Source organism: Kogia breviceps, chromosome 7, assembly GCF_026419965.1.
Source record: "Kogia breviceps isolate mKogBre1 chromosome 7, mKogBre1 haplotype 1, whole genome shotgun sequence".
Lineage (NCBI taxonomy): Eukaryota > Metazoa > Chordata > Mammalia > Artiodactyla > Physeteridae > Kogia > Kogia breviceps.
Window position 1 is genome coordinate 15243770 of NC_081316.1, and position 22177 is coordinate 15265946.

Consider the following 22177-nt stretch of genomic DNA (forward strand, 5'->3'; position numbering starts at 1 on the left):
TGTTTCCCCAAGTCCTTCTCCCCTTTCACCCCCATTAGTGTTGCGTGCATAGATTTTAAAGAACCATGAGAGCACACTTTCCCAACCTGAACTAATTCAAGGTTGTTTATGTCCGACTAGGTTTCTAATCAGAAATCCTGCCTCCTTCCTGGGACCAATCTTGGGTTTCTCCAGAGCCCTTGGCTGGGTCTAAGTAACAGAGCCCTAACAGTGACCTTTCCCAAACGACATTCCTTTCACCAACCTAGCTTTGAAGGGGTGGGGAGACACTGCTGCTGCAGCAGAACAGAAACAGGGTCAAGTAGAGGGCTCTTCTCTACCCTAGGTGTCCAAGGCGGGTGGGAGAGCACTTCTCCCTCCGGTTCCACCACAAAGGCAGGTGGCTTGCCGTGGTTCCGAGGGCCAAGCCTTCCTGCTGTCTCTCTTCCATTTCAGGGCCTTGAGCTGCTTGGAGAAGGCCGACACTGATGCCTCCTTCAGCCACTTGTTACCCTCCAAAACCTTTAACAAAAGCTGACGGCAGGGAGCAGAAAGGGAGTGCGCACAGGAATGGAGCTGGCCCCAGGGGAGAGAAAGAGAGATAGCTGGGCTGTGGTTAAGTCATTTATTGATTTTACTTCTAAAACCCACACAGCGCCACTTTGCCTCTTCCAGAGCTTCAAAGAGCTAATTAACTGCCCAATGAGCCCACCAGGGAAACCAAGCTTGTGGGGAGTAGCAATGAGATGAAGCCGAGGTCAAAGAGGGTTGCCAGGCCCCAGGCCCTGCCCCCATTCTGTCAGCTAAGCACAGAGAGAAAAGATCTCCCCGCTCCCTTTCAGTCAACTGAAGTTTAGGGTTTGCTTAGGAAGACCCAGGAACAGGTGTGGGTTCTGAGGCTTCATTAACCCCTGAGGGCCTACAGCAAACACAGGTACCCTGGATGGGGCCCAGACACCCAGGCTCTGCTCCAGATAAAACAGCAGCGGCCAGTCCCAGCGTGAAGCTGGAAAGCAGCCCAGGCCAGCGTTGTGCTGTCGCCACTGGCCAGGGGCCGTGGGCAACAGGAGCTTGCTGTCCCTCAGCCTCCTGGAAAGAAGGAAAGCTAGTGGGAAAGGGCAGGCCCCAGCATAGCTCTCCCCAAGGCAACTGTAGCAAAGCAGCAGCAGCTGAACAAGACCCTCACTGCCCCACGTTATGTCCTGAGGTGAATTTTTCTGGTGCCACCATGGGCCCTATCTACTACCCCAGACACAAAAGACCAAAACAGCCTGAGACCCTCTGCGAGGTGCTTACAAAGCACAAGGTGGGACCCCTTCTCCTGCCCCACCTCTCCCCGAAGCCTACAGTGCTGGCAGGCTGCGAGTCACCAGCAGGGAGAGAAACAGCCACTTGGCGGTTTTAACTTTAGCAGCTCTGAGCCTGACAGGCAGGATTAGTTGGCTTGACCTTTAGTGCCGATGCCTCCCTATGCCCAGGACCTCACAGTCAGGTGGCAGCTTCCAGGCACAAATCACAACTGGAGCTCATCGCATGTGGAGGTCCAAGCCCCAGGGAAAGGCCTTCGAAAGGACAGAGACCATGGAGGGGGTGGGTCACCAGGTTCTCAGCCATTAACTACTAAGGCAGAGGGAGGAGGTGGGGCCGCCCACACACCAGCTTCCCCCCCAGCGAAACTGCACAGGGAGGTAGACAGGGGGCTTCCTTAATGAAGGTCCCAGATGCTCTCTAGGAAGAAAAGGACAAGTGAGGCCAGAAGCTGAACGCAGATAAGGTAACTGATGCTGGTGCTGATGGTGGCAGAGGGGATTTAAAAGAAAAGGAAATAAACAGACCCAGAAAACCACACTGCTCTTTTATTCAATGGAATATCCCCCTTTAACGCAGTGTTGAATCATACACCAGGAAAAAAAAAAAAAAAAAAAAAAAAAGCCCAGAGAAATTTCTGCAGATAAACCAGCGAAGAGAACACGCATTATACATTATTGTCAACATAATCACTCCATGAAGAGGAAGGAGGAAAAAAAGGAAGCAGAATGGAAAACAAAGGGCTCAAACCCCTAGACACTGCAAAACACTGACATTTGGGACTAAAATAAATTTGAAAAGGAAGCCTTCCAGGAAAGAGAGGAACAAATGGAATCTGAGGCACCTCAGGTGCTCAGGGGCGTGGAAAGGGCGCTCCTGGCTGGCAGACAAGCCCACGGCGGCGTATGCGGCCCCGAATGCTGGCAGGGATGCCAGGACGGATATGGACCCTGGACCTGGGGGTCAACCCGCTAGTCTACAAAGGTGGCAGAGACAAAACCCCACGCTTAAAATTAGGAAAGAAAAAATTCTCAGGGCAACTATGGCACCTTGAAAATCTTAGAACCAAAGGAACCCCGCACTAGCCTGACACTGATGGCCAAAAGCCTTTGCCTAAAAACCATTTGTTCCTCTCTCCTTAGAAAGAGAAGAACAAGGAATGAAAAAAGGAAAGGAATCTAATTGCAGCAGAAGACCGGGGAGAGCATCTCCTTGGACGGAGTCTGAAGAAAGGAAAAGTAAGGAAATAACAAAGGAAAAAGAAAAAATTAATAAAAAATTTCACAATATGGAGCCAGCGTGTTCCGATTCCGTCCATAAAAATAACTCAGGCTGCTTTGCCGAACCATCCTGTCCACCAGGGGCGCTGCTGAGGCTGTCTGCCTGGAAGGGTCACCAATGGGCGCGGAAAGTCCTCACTCTCATGGCTCGGGCCATCGCCGCCGCGGGGAGGGATCCTGGCGGCCCGGGTTTGGGGAGAGGCAAAGGGATTTGGGTGAGGAGAGAAAGAAGACAAAGAAGACACTCGATGCTACGGGGCGCCAGGAGAGCCCAAGCTGGCGCCCCTACTACCACCTGCCCGTTCCTAAGCGAGGCCTCAGTCGCTTGGCCCAGCCCGGTGCGTGCACACACACACATGCGTGCACACAATCACATGCGTGCGTCCCAATGTCTGGCTCCATATGGTGAGGTTCGGCGTGTGTTTAAACGAGACCAATTCTCTCTATATATAATATATATTTTCTTAAAAAACCGAGTCTAGTTCTGTGGTGGAGGCGGTGGGGGAGCTGGAGGCATCCCGAAGGGTGGCATGCCCGCCACCCCCATGCCCATCATGGTGACAAAGTTAGAAGGGTCCATGGGAGGCGGAGGAGGAGGGGGCGGGGCATACATCATGCCGGCGGAACCAGGCGGCGGAGGCGGCGGAGGGGGAGGGGCCCCGGGCGGCAGAGGCGGCTGGACCCCTGGGGGCAGGGGCACCATAGTGGGGTTGCCTTGCATCTGAGGGGCTCCTGGAGAAGCTGCGGCAGCCGCCTGCTGCTGTTGCCATGGCGGGATGGACCCTGTGCCAGCGCTCGTGGTGGTAGTCGTCGTATCTGGGGTGGTAAAGAAGCCCAAGGTCACACGCGCGGGGGCACACCGCGGGCTCTCTGCGGCTGCTGCCTTGGGATGGGGGGGCGAGGGACGCCTGCTCCTTGCTTGGCATGCGGTACGGTGGTGGGGGGCGGGCGGGCGGGGCTGTCCTGGCGATGGGGGTGGAGGGGTGGGCAGGACTACCCTGGGGTCAGCCTCGAGGTCTCTAGGCTTAACAGAGTAAGCCCTTTGTCACCAGTGCCCCTGGAAGGGCTGAGGGGAGGTACCAGACACAAGAACCGGCTCTGACATCCCTCCGCCCATCCGCCGCCACCACCGAACGGCACATTCAACCTCAAGGCCACAGCTCCTCTCCCCACTGCCCGACCCCACCCCCGCAGTCTCTCAGGCCCCAATCACATCCCTCTCCAGAGCAGGCATGCACCACTCCCAACCCCGGCCTAACGCATAGGCTTGGGCCAGCCAGCAGCTCCCCCGGCAGAGAGCCCGTACTTCTGGCACCCTCCGTATGATGGCGGCTCCCCTCCAGGCCCCCACAAACCTCTCCCCAGACACAACCACACCAAACATCAGCTCTCCTCCCCGAGGCCCCCAGGGGCCACGAGGCCCTTCTGTTTACCCTGCAGCAGAGACCAGAGTCTCACCCCAAGGTGTCTGCCTGCCTGTCTGCCAGGGTCTCTCATTCCTCTCAGCCCCCTCCCCCACAATCCCACCCACCCCCACAAGCCCAAAATATTCCACTCACTTTGCTGCCATGGCAAAGGGGTACTGGAAGCCATACTGCTGCTGGGCGGAGGGGGTGGCGGAGGCTGCTGCTGCTGCTGCTGCCATGGGGGAAGAGGACCAGAGGGAGGGGGTGGAGGCTGCCCACTGGGAGGCGGCGGCGGCGGTGGCATCATGCCCATAGGTGGCGGCGGCATCATACCTGCAGGTAGGTGGAGACAAGGGTGAGGGCTCAGGGGAGGAGAGGGATTTGCGACAGAGTCCCCACTCACTCCCAGGCCTGGAAGGCAACACCCCAAAGTGAGCAAACGGCCAGGCTCCATTACCTTTTCCTTGATGCAGGCGATAGACCCCAGAGCCCACAGGCGTACTTCCCAGGTACTGATCTTGATGGAAGGAAAGAGCAGGAACTTAGCAGGACATTGGAACTGGCCAGGGAGGACGCCGCCCCACCAGCAGCTTAGCTGCACAGCTTGCAATCACTACCCGCACAAGAGCAGTTCTGGGACTCTGCCTCTAAGAATCAGGCTTGAGCCTACCCCACACAGAAGTCCCTCCCTGAGCTAGGATAGAACCTTCTTCCTGACCTGGAGCCCAAGCCTTGGCAAGAGACTCAGTACCAATACCCGACTGCTCTGAGACCTGCTTCCAGTGTGCAGTGACGATACAAACCCTTGCTTATCCCAAAGCCCCAAGGTTTCTGGTCTGACACTTACTTACCCATTGGAGGAGGGCCATGGTGCCCAGGTGGGTGGGGGCCCTGGTTCATCGGTGGTGGCGGCGGCTGCATCCAAGGAGGAGGGGGTCCATTCGGGTTGTGCTGCATAGGATGTCCACCGTGCCCGCCCGTCAGGCTGGGTAATGGGTGTGGGAAGCTGTGTGGGCCACCTCCGGGCCCACCAGGGCCACCTCCGTGCATGCCATGGTAGGGTCGACTCTCTGACGGGCCAGAATTCATCCAGGGTGGGCGGCTCTGGGTAGTGGACATGAGAGACTACGTGAGAGCATTTCCCGCCAGCGTCCCTGCCTGCTCCCCCTGGTGGCAACACTGTTCTTTCGGCTATGCCACAGGACCAGGACACAAGGACAAGATCTTCCCCAAACTGAGAGGTCCCCAAACATTCCTGACGTCCCGAAAGAACAATGTTGCCGCCCATGTCCACCTGTTCTACCCAAAGCACCTGGCCATGTTCCCCCAGTCTCCGGAAGACAAGGGGGGCCAGGCTGTAAGAACCAGCCCTTGAAGCTCACCGGCGGAGGTGGATTGTTGGCGGGAGCAGCGGGCCGAGGTGCACTGGCCAGGGGTGTGCTGGCAGGCCCAGAGGTGGAGCCCACAGATGCGGGCACAGGTGCCTCCCCCAGTTCAGCCATGAGGGACAAGTATTCTTTATCCATCCGCGCTTTATCCTGAGCTGACTGAGGGTCACCAGGCCTGAAGGTGGGGTGGGTGACACAGAGAAAAAAGGTAAAAAAACTCAAGATGGAAACCTTTACTGCGAGAAATTTACAGAGTTAAGTTCTGAGGAATTCAGTCACCCTTTGTAACCACTTCCTCAAAATAGTCTAATCAGCTCTTCAGTTCCATGCCCAGCTCTGACACTGGGATTACCACATGTGCCTCTGCCATAGCAGAGACCCTTAGGGCAAGAACAGGAGACAGGAAGCACCAGACCAGAGCCAACCACGCCAGCCAGGAAAGCGCAGGTTGTTCCAAAATAGCAAGTTTCATCAATTTCTACATTCCAGGTTTGAGGGAAGGAAAATCTATGCAAGACCGGAGCAACTGCCAGAACTTCCTTAACAAAGCTTTTTATATTTGCCACCCAAAGTAGAAAAACGTTGCTATCGAATGCTGGTTCGCAACTGGTTGTAACTCCACAGGACCGTTGTCTTCTTATACCAAGCTTAAGCAACAAATGGCAGTTAACATTAAGCCATTGTGAAAACACAAGGGAAGTTTTCCAGTTTCCCTGGGCTCAAGATAAGCAATAAAACAGGGATGTTCTGCATCAGCTGTTTCTAATCATCCTGGGCTTTAAATCACACCATTACAAACCACATTCACAGAAAGCAAGCTTCTCTTGGGTCTGCAGGTTAACAGGAACTGTCCTATATACCACAGGCTACCAGGAAACCCTCACCTTTGGAATTTGCAATCGGAAGCAATGTGGCCAGCCCCTCCACACTTGGTACACACTGTGGTATTGGTAATGCTGCGGGTCTCTGAGCTCTGCCAGGGTCTTAAGATCCTGTTGAGAGAAAAAAGTCACCTGAAGGGCTATGGCCAATGACCCTCCTTCCATAGGTTCTTCAGGTCTCTGTGCACTCCCCTCTAAACTGATCATATACACACCTGTTATCGTCTTCCCGAAGGGTCCCATTCAAACGAGCCAACTCTCGAAGCTGCATCTTCCGTAGATCGTTCTGGTCCTCAGGAGTCTCGATACCCTGCTTCAGAATGTTTCTTATCTGGTGGAGATGCAATGGGCAAAGTTATATAAGTCCTCGGACTACCACCTAGAATTCTGGCTAGAGGCTTCCTTTCTGGCTCCCTCACCTGTTCTACTGCTTTCTTCACATTCTCCATGGTATTAGCAGTAACCAGGGCATGAAGCGGCTCATCTTCTCCTGGCAGCATCTGGCCATCTTTGCGCCCAACTTTCCCTTCTTTCACAGAGCCTTTTCCCCGGATCATGATCTTGGCATTACACTCCTTCTCTATGTTCTTCAAGGTGTTCCCTCTGTCAAAGGCAGAAATGACCGTTGTTATACCTGACACGCGAATTCATACGCCAGAGTGGCTCGCTGGGCATTGGAAGGAAACCGTGAGTGCAGAGAATGGGATTTTCCCACCAAGAGCTCCATGATCTCTAAGTTAAGGTCACAGACACAGCAATCCTCAAGATCTGACTTCTCTGCGGTGAAATGGGCAAGTTAAAGAGACTTTCTCACAAAAGGCATTCACTCAGCCAAAGTGAACATCCTACCAAAAATAGAAGATAAGCCACCAGTGGTACCCAAATAGGCACAAGACGGACACATCTCGCAGGTCCTTAGGAATTCTATATTCCACAGGATAGTAGTTACTCACCTGGGCCCGATCAGCAGCCCCACAAAGTTGATTTCTGGATACTCATCTTGTGGAATCATTACTTTATCGCTCACACGTGTTGCTGGAGGTCTAAGAAAGAAAAGACTCATAGACTCTGCGCACTTCTAAGACTGACACAAATCAAGAGCTCTTCTAGAACTAACCCGACACCACATGTTAATTACAGGTGACTGGGGGTAAGGAATAAGAGGTTAGTACCAAAACTGCTCTATCAGACCACACCTAATCGGGTGTCCTTGTCCCAGATCACCTGGCCCCCGCTTACTTGTAATCTGCAGGTGGCTTGAAATCAGGGTTGAGGGCAACCATTTCCGTGATGAGGTTATGCCGCTCCTCTTCAAGCTTTTTGCGGGTGCGGAACTCACGAGTGTTAAGCCGCTTCCCCTCGCTATTGTAGATGGGCTCAGGGGAAGGGGACCTGTGGGAAACAGACCACCATCACTGTTCTGCCTTCACTTTTCTCTCATTCCCTCATGGGCTAAAATAAGTCTTCCCCAGCCCCTCTGCCTCTCAGACCCTAACTCAACACTCTTCGGAGGAACCGACCATAACGTGTGCTATTCACGATCGTGTGGAATGGGGAGGTGGAAGCTGGCTTAGCATTAGGGGGACTGGGGTGTGTGTGAGAAAGAAAAAAGTACTTTTGCTTCTAAAAGTGATGAGAGGAAAAAAAGTCTGTCCTTCTGGGAAAAAAATCTCTAGATTGTAAATGGCAAGGACAGTACCATCCTCTGGAGTCTTCTTGCCAAATATGAATTTGCTTTCATTTGAAAAAAAAAATTAACATTACAACTTTATGAACCACAGAAACCCCGAGTTTAGGTAAAACATTAACTCTTGCAGAGCTCATGCCCTATCAGGAAGAGAGTCTGTACCCCTACCACATAGTAAGTATGAGCTCTTTAACCCAATGCAACTGGGACTCAAGGCTACTGCAGCTACTTGGCCCCCACAATGGAGAGAGATGGTTCAAGGCTTCGTCTCTGCTTTTCCTTCAATGGCCTGGCTGGCTGTGTCCAAGGCCCAGGAGTCAACCTGTTTTCTGGCTGTTCGAGGTTGGGGAGTCTGGGTAGAGAAAACCGTTAAATTGCTAAAGCAGCTTCTGTGAGAGGCTGCAAATGCAGATTTGGTCAAGTACTTGTCTAGGGTCTGAACCTGCAAACAGCAAGGGGAAAACCTATGATTCTCCACCAGAGTTTACAAGTCCAGAAAGCAGATTTTCTCTCTCTTTTTTTTAAGGAGTAAAATGCTGTTGCTACAAGTAAAAAATAGTAACGATAAAATGGTCAGTTTACCACAGCTGGATTTTGCGGTAATTAAAAAAAAAAAAAGAAAAGTTACACTCCTAGAATTCTGAGTTAAGATTACAAAAAGGACCATAGCTTGATATTCTGAATGAAAATTTAGTAGCAGCTGCAAGAAGGGAAGAGACCATGTGGATCAGGTTATTTTAAAAACATCCTGAAAGTAGTCAAGAACTCCTACACCCTTGGTTTAGTTGAGAGAACCTTGCCTAGTTGGAGAACTCGGCTGCTCCCACTGTCTTCAGCCTAAAGGGAACCATGTCATACCACGTTACACACACGATGGAATAAAAGGTCAGGTTTGTTCATGGCTAATGACGGCTAAATGACACCTCCGTTTCTAGCATTTGTATAAACTGTTAGCACAATCCGATAATAGTGAACAAAAACAAACATACCCCAGCTTATTAGACTATCATCTTATACATTTAAATCTATAAGAGGTTTTAAAACATTTTTAACTGTGCAACTTGAGCAAAATCAAAATGGCATAAAGTGGCTTCATATTGAGAATACACCTTCTTAAGAAATAATCTTAAGTAAGAAACTCATATAGCATTTCCCTCCAACCTGGGTTCTTTCACAGCAAAACCATCAGGCATTAATTAGGGCCTCTTTCAAACTGAATACAAGGAAGAAAAAAAAAAAAAACTCTGCTCTGTTTTTATTTCTAACATGCTTGATGTTTCTAATTCCCACCTCATTCACAGCTGTCTAGAATTAAGCATTTCTGGCTAATCACCAGTTTTACCAGCACCAAATTGGTCATTTAAAGGCCCCGCAACAGTGAACCTCTTTCCAAATTGTGGAAATGAAAGGCAAAAGCCAATATTCCAGAGGTCAGATTGGCCCAACTTCTTTGCTTTGAATAGGCATTGTGTTATAGATCATCTAGTTTCTAATCCAAATTCTCCAGGAAGCAAAGGTCTGTTAAAAATTCAACTTTTTGAGGAATTGCCTGGTAACCTGTAGACATATTATTAAAGGGAAAAAGGCCAAAAAGGCACTAACAGTTGTGGTCTACAACCTATAATTCAAATCTTTTTAAAAAAAAAGTCAAAATATAAAACATAATACAACCCTCCAACCAAAATCTAATGGTAAAAAAATAATAAATTTAATTAAATAAAATTAAAAGTGTCAATATGGAGAAATAAGTTAATTTGTTTCCTGACAAAGGGCAGCAAAAAGATGCTTAAGTGAGTGGCTTCTAAACCATTACATCATCTTCCTGATTTAACAAGTTATTAAAATGGGTAGCAAAAACCAAAAACACTACTTTCTTAAAGCAAAGTGTTTTGAACTATGCTGCATGCACTAAGAGAAATTTCAGAGAGGGAGGCGTACTGCCCTTCTATTAAATGCACCAGATTTTAGCTGCTCAAATATCAGCCTGCCAATAAAATTCCTGTTTAAAAAGTTCATTTCCCTCAGACTTTTTACTTTTCAGAGGTGAGAGAAATTATAAACTGAAATGACAAGACCACAGCTGTTTGAAGACCACACTCCCTTTAAAAAAAAAAAAAAAAATAGCAATTTAGGGTTGGTTGCTTGCCTTCCCAAAACAGGTGAGAATATTCTGGCCCTCCCAACACCCCAGGCAATGGCCAAGGCTGAAAATTAACTGGCAGTGAAGGAAGTTGGTTAGAATCTTGTCTATTTTTAAACCATGTCAAAACCATGAGCAGGAGACTGCAGCAATGAGCTGACCAGAATGAATTTCTGGCCTACTCAGATTCAGTGATGCTCAAAAATATTCTTATTCCCTACATTGTGTAGTACCTGTGAGGAAAACTGTACACCTGGGCTCTCAGCCAAAGCAGGTACTGAAACGGCTGGTTAACGGGCCACCTCACTGTCCCTACCGGTGGGTAAATCACGTTAAAAATCTACATGCTTACCAAATGAAAACCGGTTGTCCGTTTTCCTGTAACTTTCGATTCTGCTAGTAATTAAATTTCATTCCAATTTCCTAACTGATGACTGACCATATATGCTGCTAATTTACACTCTAGTTCCCAGAATGGTCACAGTACCAGTCTTCTTACTAGGATTTTATTGAACTGACACAACATGTTGCCACCAGTAAAACGTATTGAGAAAAAGGTAAAAGCGTTACTGTCAGCTGGTTAAAACTGTTTCCCAACCTGTCCTCAGGGTTAGGGGGGATGCCCAGGTCTCCTGTGCGCAGTTTACGAGTCAGGTCTTCTATCTGCAGTTGCACTGGAAGAAACCAGGTTAGGAAAGAAAAAAAAAGGATGGAAAAAAGACAATGTTACCAAAAAACATCTCAAATCTCAAAAACAAGCATGAAGAACTCGGAGACTTTGAAAGGGACGACTGATCAGTGAACACATTGAGGCAAAAACCCCCAACCACCTATTGGCAGGAGTCCATTTACATCTATAAGTATCTTTCACTTCAAAATGGTTATCACTTAAGGAAGCAAACAATTTGTTGGAAGAGGGGTTAGCAGTATAGACTGTTCGCTAAGGCTAACATCAAAGCAATTATTAGGAGGTGTTTCACCTCTCCCTCCCCACCAAGGCTTGCTATACAATTGGTACCCAGAACTAAACCACGTTATCACCAATATCCTGTTCCCACCAAATTACATTCTTGAGTGCAAGACTCTTAGAGTTTATTTTTCCTTCATTAAATATTAAACATAACCCAAAATAAGACTCAATTAACATGGGACAAGGAAAAACACCAGTTAAGTGAAGATCATTTTCATTGATACCAAGCTTAATACTCCTTAAATAAAACATTTAATAACCAATTCAACAATCTCATATAAGTTTGTACATACTATTTGTGTAAAACCAGATCCAAAGAATCTCCCAATACCTGTTGCTTTTTATTCAAATTTTATGACAATCCATATACCTTAATAAACCAGTAACCGTTAAGATACAAGAAGTCTGTTTTTAGACTTGCTCCTTATGTGAGTAAAAGTAGGGGTGCAGAGGATGAAAAGTGTGGGTCAAGGACAGTATGTGCGGCCCTCAGACCTTGACAAATGAGGCTGTATGTGAAAAAGAGAGATGAGGGTTTCACAAAAGTTCAGTGATTCCAGGGAAATATTACCCGGATGATTTCTCAAGATAATGGCACTGCAGAACCAGACCACTTTCTTCGGCATGCTGAAGACAACCTGTTTCTTACCTTTGTAGCATCTGAGTGTTCTAAACAGATATTTCTAAATAAGGGCAAGTTGTACTGGGTTGGGTTAAAGTTGAGTTGGCTCCAAGAATTAATGCATGTCTAACCCCAGACACCCTTCTAATTTTAAATACATCCCACAGGGATATATCACACAGCCACTCAAAACTCTGAAGAAATGAAAATCCACATTAATATCAAGAGAAGATATTGGGGGCATTCTGTACAAGGCAGTATGTACAATGAAAGACAGAAATGCAGTAAGACACACATGGGCCCCTAAGCTCTTTTATGCCAAAAAAGTTCTGACTTGGTAGTCAAGTATTAGCTCAACAGCTCAAGGTGAAAGTCACCTTCATGGAGATAGGCAGTCATCTTAACTGGACTGTAGGGGTGTGGGATCTGATCTGAGGAAATTGCTGGCACTCAAATCAAAAGGCTGCTATCTTCCTTGGAGCAGAGACCTACAGTAGCCTAGGCTCTGATTCTCTCTACTTTGATTATGGCTATAAATAGCCCTTAGCGCCCAGAGCATTAACTCCCTCCAAGGGAAGAGAGCTGGAGATGTAAAGAATGAGTTTGTTTTTCCCATTTTCTACATCTGCTTGTGTCCTTGGGATATCACTCCACTAGGAACATCTTCATAAGGTTATCAAGACCCAGACCAGTCAAATATGAGACATAAAGGGATGGGTGGGAGTAGACTGAACAGTGGGGAAAGAAGAATTATTAGTATTGTAAAAAAGAGATAGACAATTCCAACACCTCAAAATTCTCAGCAATCTAGAAACACAAGAGATTAAGATCCTCAAGAACAACAACGGCCTTGAAGTATTTTTATTCGTGAAGGCCACAACCTCACGGGTCTAGGAGGCGTCTGCCCTAATTTACTCCAAAGGGGATGTTTATTTGGTTAGTAGGAAATGTTTATCAAGTGAACTTTTTTGAGACAGCTGCACAAGTACATGAATAAAGGTAAAACTTGCATTAATAACCTTGTATTTAAAAAAAGGTAATTTTGAGGTTAATTTCATTTCTACTGTGGACAGTCATTCTTCTCAAAATTTCTCAACAATTAAGATCTTTTATCCTAATCACCTCATTATTCCATATCCAAGCAGTATCCCTTTCCCTGCAGAGTTCTTTAGTAGTAAACACAAGAGCCCTCATTTCAAGACAGCTCTCCACAAAAGACCAAACCAGAAAAGATGCTAAAGGAAAGGTTAAATTCAACAAAATGGTAAAAAAGGGGTGCACTGTAAACACACTTTCAGAACCACTTTTTGATTAAACTGAGCTTTTTTTTTTCCCTTTTAGAAAGTACCTATAAAAAATAAAAGACCACGTTTTAGGGAAGGGAGAAATATGAAATTATGGTGAAAGGCCATGCTGTGAAAAAGGTACTTGGTTTACAATATTTGCAGTGTTCTCCACTGGGGCCGTGTCCAGAGAGGCATACAACACTCACCTCATCAACTGGCAATGATCAGCAGCTGAAAAGGGTGGGGTGGGGTGCTGGACTGGGAACTATTCTCACTCCTAAGTGGGCCCCTCTACCCTCCTGGCACTCATGGAGAACACTGCTGTTACCAACAGACCAAAACAAGGAGCTACAAATGCAAGACTCACAGAACAAAAACTGATAGATTATACCAAAGTCACAAATACACCTGCCCATACCTCCTCTCAAAAAAGAGAAAACTTTGAAGTCCCAAACTTTCAACAGATAAAATGTTGCTCAGAATAGTAACAATCCGAAAATGCATTTGGGTGCAGAACGTGTATTTACCTATATAAGCTCTTTCTTGTTCCCGAGTAAGTCCAGGGGGGATAACCGTAGGCATTCCTGGAATCACCGTCTTCTGTTCCATTGTGTCTTGGTTCCAGCGGCTCCTCTTCCGCTTCTTACTGGGAAAGTCTGAAAAAATTAAAGTTCATCAGATGCAAATATAAACCAGCAGAGTAACTACCAACAGAAGTTTAGAATACTTATGATTATTACACACAACCTCAGCAAACTGTGAAACTGAGAGCTTGACCTAAAATGGAAACGGCAAAGAATGGAAGACAAACCTGAGAAGTCAAGAGACATGGCCACTAGAAGGGGACCTGGACCTGGGTCTGAAAAGTTAACATTTCACATTTATAATTTTTGTCCACAGAAATTCTGTGAAGTACGTAAACAAGTTAACATATCTCAATGCACAAAGTTTCAAGTAGTAAAATTAAATATTAAGAAGACAATATCCTACGTGGTTGTCCATAAACACCTTAACAGCCCCAGGGGAGATAAGAGTAGACTGAACACTCGGACAAGCCTGTAAAGCAATATTGGGACCTGCTGGCTCCTCCCACCTCCCCATCAGTCACCTGTCTAAGCGGCCAAAACACAACTATACCTATAGTTACTAAGGGAAAAAACTGGATTCTTCAGCAAGATCACTCTTTTCTAAGAAATTTAGCGAAGATCAGAATTCAATTTTCCTGGCCACAAACTGTATCAAAAGTTCAACAAAGAACAAACTATACAAAAACAGCCAAATCCTCCTCCTCCAGTACACAGGCAGAAACTCCCTAGCATCTGGTACACAAAAGTGTTCTTCTCAGCGGCCAGACCCGGGGGAACGCCTCAAGAGGGGAAAGCATGGTCACATTTCGTAGGTAAAGGGAAATTTGGAAACGAAGAATTTCCTCCCCTAAAAAGAGCCACAAAAATATCAGACCCAACCATCCTCTGAAGACTTTCAACCTCTTTGGTTCTCTACAGTGAAAACCCTGCCTTACTGCAGCAGTCGGGGAGCTACTCTAGGTCCTTTTCTCCCTTTAGGACTCTTTTACAACCAGGAAAAGGACGCTCCACGTCATCAACTGACCCTTTCACACCCTCCAGAGTTGCACACCCAACACCCCATCCACACACTCGACCCCCTCCACACCTCTCCCCTACACCAGGGGCGGAGAGCAACAGGGGGTCCCCCCCACCTAGGCTTTCAGGCTGGCCGCAAAGCCCGGCCGCCACACTGCGCCTGCGCGCAACAAACTTCCTCCCCGCCGGGCCCCCACCCCTAACGCGCGTGCGCACTCGAGGCCCGAGAACCCGGCCGCGCGCCCCGTGGCGCCTCCGCCCGGGTCTCCCCGTGCGCGCGCGCCCCAGCCGCGTGCATCAGCCGCCGTCGCCGCCGCCGCGCGCCCCTCAGCCGGCCGGGCCCATCCGCGCAGCGCCTGTCGCGCTCTCTCGGCCCGACTCACCTCCTCCGCCACCGGCCGGGCCCGGGTGCTGGTCCTGACGCGGCGGCTGGGGTGGCGGCGGCGGCTGCGGTGGCGACACGCGCTGGTAGAGCGGCGGAGGAGGGGGCGGCTGCGGCGGCGGGTACGAGGAGCCCGGGGAGGGCGGCGGCGGCTGCTGGGGAGGTGGGGGGGGCGGCGGCGGGGGCGGCGGGGGCGGCGGCGGCAGCGCCGCGAAGGGGAAGGCCGCGGTCAGGGCCCCCACCGAGCCCACGGGCGGGGGCGGCGGCGGCCCGGACACCAGCAGCCCCGTCCCAGGCCCGGGGGCAGGCGGTGGCCCCGGCTCGAAGCCCCCTTTGGGGCCAGGGAGGCCCAGCTTACCCAGCGGCGTGGCGTTCGCTCCGGTCGCCATGGCGCCCCCCAGGGACCGGCACCGGCGGCTCCTTTTCGGCGGCGGCGGCGGTTTCTCCTTCGCGAATCTTCTGGGGGGAGGGGACCTGACTGTGCTGCCGCGGAGCGCGCGGAGCCCGTCCTCTCACGCGGCGGGCGGCGGCGGCGGCGCGAGACGCACAAAGAGGGAGGAGAGAGGGCGCCGCGGGGGCGGGCCGGGGGCGACGGGGCCGGAGCCTGGATTGGGCCAGGCCGAGGCAAGGGGTCGAAATTGGCGGCCTCCGATTGGCGGAGCCTTAGCTCTTCTCGATGCGCGCTGGGATTGGCCGGACCGTTAGGCCAGGCGAGGAAATGGCGGCTGAGCTTGGAGAGCTGGGAGGTGTCGCAGCGCGCACTTCATTTGTTACTGCGCGAACTGAGCTCGGAGTCCAGAAAGGAGGGGATAGGGTGGGGCAAACTCTGTGACGTTTGGGGCCAAGAGCTCTCCCATTGGCTGGAGTTGATGGAGTCAATCAAACTCGGTTGCGTCGTAGTGTCATGGGATTGGCTGTCGCTGGTTCGATTCTTTTTTTCTACTCCCTTCCCCTGGGGAGTAGTTTCGCTGGGTTGAAGCGGGAGGTCGCGGCGCAGAAGCACGGGCCGAAGGAGACAGGGTCGCGGGGAACGGAGCAGCAGTGCGCATGCGTAGGAGGCGCAAAACCGCCTCTCAACACCTGGATTCACCTTCGACCCTCGGGTCCGACGCGGAAGCCCTTGGTGACGTCAGTCCTCGATTCCGTTGGTAGCCCGGAACCGAGGGACGGGGGAGGGGCTGGCGCGGGCGGGTAAACCAGATCCGTTGACAACTCAGGTAAAAGGGGACTTCCTGTTTTTGAAAAAAAAGTGGAAAAAACAAAAGCTATGAAATAGTCTTGTTGACGGATTAAGAACGATATCTGAGTCGATGGAGGTACACATATCTTACGTGGAAAGCAATATGAAGTTGTCAATTCCAAAATTAGTTTACATATATAATGCATTTTGATTAGAATCCCAGCGAGGTTGGGATTGATTAAATCATCTTTAAGTCATATGAAATAACTGAAAATAGTGGGGAAACTTGTAAACGAGATTGAGGCGGAGCTTGCCTTTCCAGATCATACACAGTATAAAAGACAATAATGAAACAATGTGTTATTGTTGTAGGAAAAACAGATTAGTGCAACAGAATAGAGTCTGGAAATAGTTTCCCTACAATACCTACCAAAAAGGTGGTATTTCAATTCAGTAAGGAAAAGATTTAGCTAGTAAATGGTATAGAGTCCTAAATCTAAACAATAAAACAGACACGATACAATGTAGCAGATTATCAGGGTCATCTAGGGGAAGAGACTTTATGAAGACAGGAAACTCTATAAAGAAAGGGCTTCCCTGGTGGCGCAGTGGTTGAGAATCCGCTTGCTGATGCAGGGGACACGGGTTCGTGCCTCGGTCCGGGAAGATCCCACATGCCGCGGAGCAGCTGGGTCCGTGAGCCATGGCCGCTGAGCCTGCGCGCCTGTGCTCCGCAACGGGAGAGGCCACAACAGTGAGAGGCCCGCGTACCACACACACACACACACACACACACAAAAAAAAAAATATATATATATATATATAAAGAAAACATATACTTGATTACCAAAGAAAATAAACCTATGATAGTCAACAGACAATAATACATTAGGAAAATATACTTGCCACACATATGATAAAGAGCTAATATCTATAATATGCAAAGAAGTCTTGAAAACTAATTAGAAAAAAGAAACAATAGAAAATGAGCAAACACTGAATAGGCAAGTCTTAGAAGAGTAAATCCAAACAGCCAAAAAACCATGAAAGGTACTAACAGCCCAAGCAGGGGAATGCAAATTAAGGTGGTAATGAGAAATCTTTAAATAACAATCAAATAGGAAAAAAAAGAAAAGGTGCTAACACCTACTATGAATTCTTTTTTGGAAAGCATTCTGTTATCTGTTAAAATTGTACCCCTTGCAGGAAAAATTTTAAAAATTAAATTAAAAAAATTAAAAATTTAAAAAATTTCAATGTAGCAGTCCAAGACCTGGGAATCTGCCCCAAAGCAAGTCATGTGATTATATAATGTAATGAGTTCAAAGTCTTCAGCTGCATTTACTGCAGCCTTGTTTGTAATGGCAAAAACTTGGAAACGAAGTAAATTACCATCAATATGTGAATGGCTGAATAAACTAGATCACCCATAACTGGGATTAGTAGGCAGCCATGGAAAGCAGTTAATCCACCAAGTTGGTGAACATATTAATGTAACAGGAGGGTGATGCTTCCTGACTCCACGGGTCAGGGTGAAGCTGCTGGGCTCCGGACTCTTCCAGACCTTGCCACCCAACGCATGTCTTCATCTAGCTGTTCATTTAAAAGTAGCCTTTAAAATAAATTGGGAAAAAAAAAAAAAGAAAAAAAAATAAATTGGTAATCATAAATATTGCACTTTCCTGAGTTCTGTGTGTCATTCTAGCAAATCATTGAACCTGAAGGGGGCTGTGGGAAACCCCGAATTTGTAGCCAAGTTGGACAGAGATGTGGGTAGCCTGGTGACCCGGGACTTGTGATTGAACTCCTTAACTTGTAGGGTCTTCCCCAACTCAGGTAATTCATGTCAGAAGTGAATTGCAGGGGATTTCCCTGGTGGTCCAGTGGTTAAGAATCCGCCTTCTACTGCAGGGGACATGGGTTCCATCCCTGGTCGGGGAACTAAGATCCTACATGCAACAGGACAACTAAGCCCACACGCTGCAACTACTGAGCCCCCAGCTAAAACTAAGACCTGACTCAGCCAAAAATAAGTTAATTATTTTTTTTAAAAAAAGAATTGTAGGACATCCAGTTGGTATCAGAGAATTGGTGGCAGAACATAAAGAGTAAGAAGTTTCAGGATTTCCCTGGTGGTCCAGTGGTTAAGTCTCTGCCCTTCCACCGCTGGGGACACTGGTTTGATCCCTGGTTGGGGAAGTAAGATCCTGCATGCCGCGGAGTGCAGCCAAAAAAAAAAGGTTTTGACCCCTACCTACTAATCCCTGGTGTTTTCTATCTTTTAACTCTAATCTGATAGTTCAGAAACGCCAGGCCCCTGGCAAGATCGGGAGGTAGTATAATGCAGCTAGCTGAGCCTAGAGGGAGCAAATCTTTGGCTGTTCACCACAACCAACCCCCCTCTGCCCTGCGTCCAGCCTTTGGAGAGCCCCGTACATGATTCCATTGCCCGAATTAAGAATAATAATATCTACGATGGAGTGAGCACACATGATGCACCAAGTACTTTTCATAACTTTTTTCCTCTGGAAAACCATGTTTATTTACAACTCCCAGTTAAAGGTAATTTGAACAAGGGGGGGTATGGGTATTGGAATTTGTGAGTTACCTACAAATTAGAAATAATAGCAAAGTAGATATGTACAAATCACATATCTGGTAAAGGACTTTTATCCAGGGTCCCAAAACTCAACAATAATAAACAACTTGTGGGCTTCCCTGATGGCGCAGTGGTTAAGAATCCGCCTGCTGATGCAGGGGACACAGGTTCAAGCCCTGGTCTGGGAAGATCCCACATGTCACAGAGCAACTAGGCCCGTGCGCCACAGCTACTGAACCTGTGTGCTAGAGCCCCCGAGCCACAACTACTGAGCCTGAGTGCCATAACTACTGAAACCCACACGCCTGGAGCCCGTGCTCTGCAACAAGAGAAGCCACCGCAATGAGAAGCCCACGCACCACAACAAAGAGTAGCCCCCACACTCTGCAACTAGAGAAAGCCTGTGCGCAGCAACGAAGACCCAACACAGCCAAAAATAATTTTTTAAAAAAGAAAAGAGACAATTTGTGTGGTGATGGAGGTGTCAACTAGTTGTAATCATTTCGCAGTATATATATGTGTATCAAATCATCACACTCTATACCTTAAACGTACATGTTTTATGTCAATTATATCTCAATAAAGCTGGAAAAAAACCCTATTTTTTAAAAGCAAAAGATTTTTTTTTTCTGTTTTTTTTTTTTTTTTTTTTTTTTTTCGGTACGCGGGCCTCTCACTGTTGTGGCCTCTCCCGTTGTGGAGCACAGGCTCCGGACGCGCAGGCCCAGTGGCCATGGCTCACGGGCCCAGCCGCTCCGCGGCATGTGGGATCTTCCTGGACCGGGGCACGAACCCGTATCCCCTGCATCGGCAGGCGGATTCTCAACCACTGCGCCACCAGGGAAGCCCAAAGATTTTTTTTAAATTAATTAATTTATTTATTTTTGGCTACATTGGGTCTTTGTTGTTGCGTGGCTTTCTCTAGTTGCATGGCGGGGGTGCTGTGGTACGCAGGCTTCTCAATGCGGTAACTTCTCTTGTTGCGGAGCATGGGCTCTAGGCACATGGGCTTCAATAGTTGTGACACGTGGGCTCAAGTAGTTGTGGCTCACGGGCTCTAAAGCACAGGCTCAGTAGTTGTGGCACACGGGCTTAGTTGCTCTGCGGCATGTGGGATCTTCCCGGACCAGGGCTGGAACCCGTGTCCCCTGTGTTGGCAGGCAGATTCTTAACCACTGAGCCATCAGGGAAGTCCCAAAGCAAAAGATTTGAATTGACACTTTACCAAAGAACTCACTTTGTTGTGCTGTGCTTTACTGCACTTTGCAGGTCGTGTTTACAAATTGAAGGTTTGCAGCAACAGCGTCAAGCCAGTCTGCTGGTGCCATTTTTCCAACAGCATTCGCTCCCTTTGTGCCTGTCATATTTTGGTAGTTCTCACAATATTTCAAACGCTCAACCAGCAAAAAGATACAACTCGCTGAAGGATCAGATGATGGTTAGCAATTTTTTTAACAATAAGGTATTTTTTAATTAAGGTGTGTATATTTATTAAAGACATAATGCTGGGCTTCCCTGGTGGCGCAGTGGTTGAGAGTCCGCCTGCCGATGCAGGGGACACGGGTTCTTGCCCCAGTCCAGGAAGATCCCACATGCCGTGGAGCAGCTGGGCCCGTGAACCATGGCCGCTGAGCCTGCGCATCCGGAGCCTGTGCTCTGCAACGGGAGAGGCCACAACAGTGAGAGGCCCACGTACCGCAAAAAAAAAAAATAAAAATAAAAATAAAAATAAAGACATAATGCTATCGCACACTTAATAGACTATGGTATAGTGTAAACATAACTTTCATATGCACTGGAAAACCAAAAAATTCACAGGACTCCCTTTATTGTGGTGGCCTGGAACAGGAACCGCAGTATCTCTGAGGTGTACCTGTAGATGGTAAATAAGCACAGGAAAAGATGCTCAACATCATTAGTCATGAAGGAAATACAAATTAAAACCACTATGAGATGGGCTTCCCTGGTGGCGCAGTGGTTGGGAGTCCGCCTGCCAATGCAGGGGACACGGGTTCGTGCCCCGGTCCGGGAAGATCCCACATGCCGTGCACCGGCTGGGCCCGTGAGCCATGGCAACTGAGCCTGCGCTCCGCAACGGGAGAGGACACAACAGTGAGAGGCCCGCATACCGCAAAAAAAAAAAAAAAAAAAAAAAAAAAAAAAAAAAAAAAAAAAAAAAAAACACTATGAGATACCACTACATATGTGTTTGAGTGGCTAAAATTAAGCAAGACTGACAATACCAAGTGTTCGCAAAGACTTGGAGGGGCTAGAACTCAACTACCCTGCTGGTGGGAATGCAAAATGGTACAACCACTTTGGAACACAGCTTGGTAGCTTCTTAAAAAGTGAAACAAGATTTAAAATAATAATTTTTAAAATTAGAATTAAACAAAAGAGAAAAAAAATGAAACAACACCCACCATATGACCCAGCCCTTCCACTAGAAAGCATTTACTCAAGAGAAATGGAAGTATATATCCACACAAAGACATTTACATGAATGTTCATAGCAACTTTATTTGTAATAAATAGTCCCAAACTGGAAACAGCCCAAACGTGTATCAACAGACCCCAGCTAAACAAATGGTGGTACATCCGTATGATGGGATACTACTTGGCAATAGAAGGAATGACCGTTAATACGTGCAACAACACAGATGAATCTCAAAATAACGATGCTTAGTGAAAGAAGCCAAATAAAAAAAGGAGTACATACAATATGATTCTATTTATATAAATTCTGAAAAATTCAAATTCATCTGTAGTGACAGAAAACAGATCAGTGGTTACTTTGGGATGGGGAGGCAAGGAAGAACAGGAGGCCCTGATTACAAAGAGGAAGAAACTTTGGGGGTGATGGAAATGTTTATCTTGATTGCAATAATGGTTTCACTGGTATATATGTGTGAAAGTCATCAAATAGCACATTTTTAATATATGCAGTTCATTGTGTGCCAATTATACCTCAGTAAAGCTGTTTTAAAAGAAGCAACAGAAAGAAAGCAGCTACAGAGGGACCTGCCTATAGTTTGTCACTGGAACATTGATTTCATTATCTCCACTTGATTTTATCATCTGGGAAAGGATTATGTTGCCTTCTTGGTTTTGTTTTTTAAGCCATTACAGAGTTTTTTTAAGTGGTTACTTTAAAATATCTAAACTTACGTTTTCTTACTTTTTTGTTTTGGCTGTGCGGCGTGGCATGGGGGATCTTAGTTCCCAGATCAGGGAGCGAACCGGTGCCCCCTGCAGTGGAAGCACAGAGTCCTAACCACTGAACCACCAGGGAAGCCCCTCACATAGTATCTGATACATACAAAAGGGTGTGTGGAACCTTATGTGCATTAGGAACTGAGCTATACTTTGAATGCTCATGAACCCACCACCCAGCCTGAGAACCAAGATATTACCAACACCTTTGCAAATTCCTAGGATCCTTCCTTACCCCATTCCCCCTCCCCT

The 22177-nt window shown here is 47.9% G+C and overlaps 1 protein-coding gene across 12 annotated transcripts; it reads right to left on the reverse strand.

Moving 5' to 3' along the window:
- Positions 1 to 1819: 1819 nt before the first annotated feature.
- On the reverse strand, positions 1820 to 15717 carry SF1 (splicing factor 1). 12 transcript variants are annotated; one of them, XM_059068589.2, is made up of 14 exons: positions 15292 to 15706; positions 13475 to 13603; positions 10668 to 10743; positions 7482 to 7634; positions 7196 to 7285; positions 6662 to 6845; positions 6458 to 6573; positions 6246 to 6353; positions 5356 to 5536; positions 4825 to 5098; positions 4431 to 4490; positions 4127 to 4306; positions 3179 to 3383; positions 2521 to 2744 (listed from the first exon to the last, which is right to left on the reverse strand). In XM_059068589.2, the coding sequence occupies exons 1-14, from the start codon at positions 15320 to 15322 to the stop codon at positions 2615 to 2617; spliced, it is 1917 nt and encodes a 638-aa protein (XP_058924572.1). In that variant the 5' UTR covers positions 15323 to 15706; the 3' UTR covers positions 2521 to 2614. The 12 variants fall into 12 exon arrangements, with proteins under 12 accessions (XP_058924570.1, XP_058924562.1, XP_058924572.1 ...); XM_059068588.2 differs by having other exon boundaries at positions 14935 to 15421; XM_059068587.2 differs by lacking the exon at positions 3179 to 3383 and having other exon boundaries at positions 1820 to 2744; positions 15292 to 15708.
- Between the last annotated feature and the right edge of the window lie 6460 nt (positions 15718 to 22177).